Source organism: Coffea arabica, chromosome 9c, assembly GCF_036785885.1.
Source record: "Coffea arabica cultivar ET-39 chromosome 9c, Coffea Arabica ET-39 HiFi, whole genome shotgun sequence".
Lineage (NCBI taxonomy): Eukaryota > Viridiplantae > Streptophyta > Magnoliopsida > Gentianales > Rubiaceae > Coffea > Coffea arabica.
The window spans coordinates 32,389,703-32,393,897 of NC_092326.1; the positions used below are offsets into that span (position 1 = coordinate 32,389,703).

The 4,195-nt window shown below is 37.2% G+C and overlaps 1 protein-coding gene across 2 annotated transcripts; it reads right to left on the reverse strand.

The window, feature by feature from the left end:
* Positions 1-302: 302 nt before the first annotated feature.
* Positions 303-3,389, reverse strand: LOC113708083 (F-box protein At3g07870). Of its 2 annotated transcripts, none has more exons than XM_027230547.2 (2): positions 1,942-3,389; positions 303-605 (listed from the first exon to the last, which is right to left on the reverse strand). In XM_027230547.2, exons 1-2 carry the CDS (start codon positions 3,369-3,371, stop codon positions 500-502), a joined length of 1,536 nt encoding a protein of 511 aa, XP_027086348.1. In that variant the 5' UTR covers positions 3,372-3,389; the 3' UTR covers positions 303-499. The 2 variants fall into 2 exon arrangements, with proteins under 2 accessions (XP_027086348.1, XP_027086347.1); XM_027230546.2 differs by having other exon boundaries at positions 303-611.
* Between the last annotated feature and the right edge of the window lie 806 nt (positions 3,390-4,195).

Consider the following 4,195-nt stretch of genomic DNA (forward strand, 5'->3'; position numbering starts at 1 on the left):
TTTGAGTGGCATGATTCAATCATATTTTAAGTGCTCTACATCATGTGTACTACAATAATGGTTTCAAACCATCCAAGGGCATGTAACTAATTACAACTAATGAAACCATCATATTGATCCATACATGGGATAGACAAGCGCTAGCTTAAACTTTGCCTTTAGTATGACGAATGTGTAAAAATTTTGCCCGCTAGCAGGCCTATATTAAGGCCTCACAAAGTTTTACACAGTTGATTTATATCAGTTGTTTAATGGCACTTTTTTTTTCAAAAAAAAAAGTGCATTACATTAAACAGAAAGCGGGGAAAAAAAGGATCAAATATTATGCTTCAAATACATAACCACCAAGGTTCAAAGGCGAATGCTTACATAGAATGAAGCAAAAAGAACCAGCTATTAGCATGAATTTACAGTCGTTTCCCTCATCTAGATGAAAGCTGGTCTTACAAGGATTCACGATTTCTCTAGAAATGAAAAGCAATCCATGCAGAAGGGTGATTCAGTCGTAGTCTCCTTCGCTGGGTGAATGATCTGTATCGGTCTCAGCTTCCCTTATTACTTCCTGCAAATAAATAGCTTTGGTCTCTCCCAACAACTTGTATTCACTGCATCTAGAGCATACCAACATGTAAGCCACATGAGTGTTACCCTCGAGAGATAAAATCACACCATTTTATGGCTCCAGAAAGGAAGAGAAATTGTTCATCAAGCAGCTCGTTTTGTTCACTTTCCTTTAAATTGTATTTGGAAAAATAGTTATGGTTTTTCTATTGCTCGTACTTAAATAAACGCCTCCTAGATAATATGAAGCAAAAACTACCATACATGTAATGGCTTTAGCTAAGAAGATCTAACTAAACAGTAACAAGTAAGCTGCTACTTCAGGCAAGTACATCGTTCTGAGGAACAAGAAATTAAGGTTACAACACATTTGAAGTAATGTATATTCAAGAGTACCTCTCCAAAACTGAAGGAATCATATACTAAAACCGTATGCAAAGGATGAGTCACCTTCAAGCAAGCTTGACTCATAGCCTCTAAAGAATCAATTTCTTATCCCTCCCAAAACACCTAGTCTTGAATTCCTTAGAAAAGCTAATTAAAAAGACATCTAACGTACTTGCAGGTAACAGACAATGATAACATGTTAGTATAGTCACTTATATGTTGTCTCTCATTAGTCTTCTTTGGCTTGCGGATACCCAGAGACCATGATATTAGATGGCTGCATATTTGTCTTGAAAGCGAGCTTTATGATCAGATGCCTATGGCAAATCCATAATCCAGAAGAAAGAAACCAGAATTGGTTTCTAGTCTCAACACCTTCTGAATTTGACTTGACATGTAACAAGTTTGAAGAAAAAAATGTGTTAATTGACATGAAAATCAATATTTCATCATGTAATCTCATTTAGTTTAGCTATTTAGCATTATTCAAACAGCAATTTTTTCTGGTATTCTCAATAGTGCTTGATGTGTAACTTGGTCCGCATAGAATGAAGATGCATGAATATTAAGTGGACAAGTTCATCATCACATTCTTCCACCCTATAGACATACTGTAATGCCTCTCTCTCTCTCTCTCATGCACAGATATCACACCATGATTTTATGGCTCCTGAGATTATATTAATAAAAGTCGGCAAAATTCGTCCAAAAGCAGAGTTGCGTAGTTTTTGAAAGAAACTTAACTTTAAAATCTTAAATAGGGGGAGAGGCTTAAAACCTGGAAATCAGATGTTCCACCAGAAACATGCAAGACCATGAAATCAATATGTACTTTATTTTCATTATTGACCATCCTGGTTAATAGAAAAGTGCATCTAACCATATTTCAAATGAAAATCTACTGATACCTAACTGGAAACCCAAAAATAACAACACCAAAGAAAAGTTCAATCACTTTGGACAGTAAAAGACTGGAAAAAGCAAACCACGTACCTTAAATTAATATTCAGTATCTCCATACCATCTCCATTCAAAACATCCTTGAGAGAAATGAGACTTGGAACATGAGCAATCGCTTCATATTTTGTTTTGACATCAAGAATTCTGAAATACTTCCACCTGCCATAATTTTCAGGTTGGTAATATATAAAGGCACTCTTAGGGGACAGAAACATCAGCAACCCTTTGTTTTCTTCAAAACTGATCGGCTGGTACACACAATAAGGCCACCTTTCAACGCAAAGGGAATAAGTTGACACAATTTTCGTCCACGTTTTTGGTTCACCATACTTCTTCATCACCCATATGTCGAGTGAATCATAGCCTGACCAAGTACACAAACATAGGCTACCTCTTAATACTCCCAAGCTTGTGTTACACTGATTATTCCATCGAATGATGGGATCAAAATAATCACCAAGAGGAGGAAGCTGAACTGACTTGAACTCCTCTCTGCCAAGGTCAAAACAATATATCAAAATACGTTTGCCGAAATCAAGGGAAATCCAATGAAGAAATCCATTCAGATATGTAGTAAATTTCAGTTTGCTGTGATAGTATGGAGCATAACCGATTCTTCTCCAAGTCCCAGTGCCAAGTGTGTGTACCTCGACCAACGTTTTCTTGTAACTCTTTTCCCCTGTAATTGGGCATCTATACACGGATTCAAAATATCCTTGGTCAATCATTTTAACAACTTTATATCGATTAGTCTCCTCACAAAGGCCAAATCCACAAGACACCATATCTTTCTCGGTATTGTTATCAGATTCATCTGTTCCTGGAAGGTTTAAATACTCACCTGTGACTGGATTGCACACAACAAGTGGGTTGTTGCTTGAAGGTTCTGACAAACAGACAAATCCTTTACAGGAATTGACGATCTGGAACTTATGCTCTTTTGGTCTCACTTTTACACAACGCTTCTTAAAACCACGCTCACTACTAAGACGGGATTTGGTATCACTGACATTATGTGGCTGTGGCATTTGTTCAGCATTGCGCAAAGGAATCTTCAACTTGGTATCCAGTTTCAAATAAAAATCCCGACCATAATTAAGCCTTAGATGCTTTGCAAAACGAGAATCAGAAAATGAATCGTAGTTGTCAACGTCAGATGGCTCAATTAGGTGAAGCATTCTTGCAACTCGTGCGTTACCCAAGGTCCGGACTAGAGGACAGGGCTGTGCAAGTTCAAAATGCATCTTAGCAAATTGAGGGTCTGAAATTACCCGACGCCAAGGTTTGCAAACACATTTGCACATGATAATTGCCCTAATGGGCAGTCTTAGCACAATATTCTTGAAGATAGGCTCAGGTACATCCGTGATAGAGGTACCGAAATGTGCAACCTCTTCAGATGCTTCTCTTTTTCCTTTACAACCTGCTCTGAGTGCTTTTGAGTTTCTTTTTCTCTTCATCATTCCTCAACCAACCGAGGTGATCTGGGGTGAAAAAGGGGAGGAAGAACCATGAAGCATAAAAAAGTAACGAATAGTGCAGATTTAGTCACACCATATTGCAAATATTGGCCGGGCATTTACCGAAATCATCAAATAAAAGGAGCAACAATAATTTCAAGTCAATAGAAGCCTTTTAACATTTCAAGAAATACAAAAATGACTAAACAAGCCAAGTTTAACTCACCATTCTGTAGTATTTCTAACTTCTCTTAATATCATTTTCTTGTTATGGCTTTCCTGGGATTTCAACACATCCCTTATAATTACCTAATGCCACGTTAATTTTTAACTTTGTCTTAATACCATCTTCTTGCTATGGCTTTCATGGGATATCAAGATATCCCTCATGAGTATCGAATGCCACATCACTTTTCTTCTTTCCTTCTATCAATTCCCAATTGAGACCTTTTCATATATACCCTCAATTTTGAATAACTTCATCCTCACATAAATCAATAACTGAACAGAACCGTATTCAAGACTATGAATATGTAATAGAAACACGAGAGAGAGAGAGAGAGAGATGTACCTGAGTATCAGAGTGGAGAGTGGAAAACAGGAGCAATAGTAAAGGTAGAATGTAATTTGAAGTATTTAAGAAATGGATTAAAAGTTTACACAAAAGGGCGGGAACACGAAAATCTGAGCGGGAGACGCTGGTTCCACCTAAACATGTGGATTTGGAAAAAGTAGTAATTTTTTTGGCCGAGTCCTAAAACCTTGTAAAAGAAGTCCAGTTTGGATAAGTTTTGGATCATATTCCATATTCAAATTCAGGCCCAAAT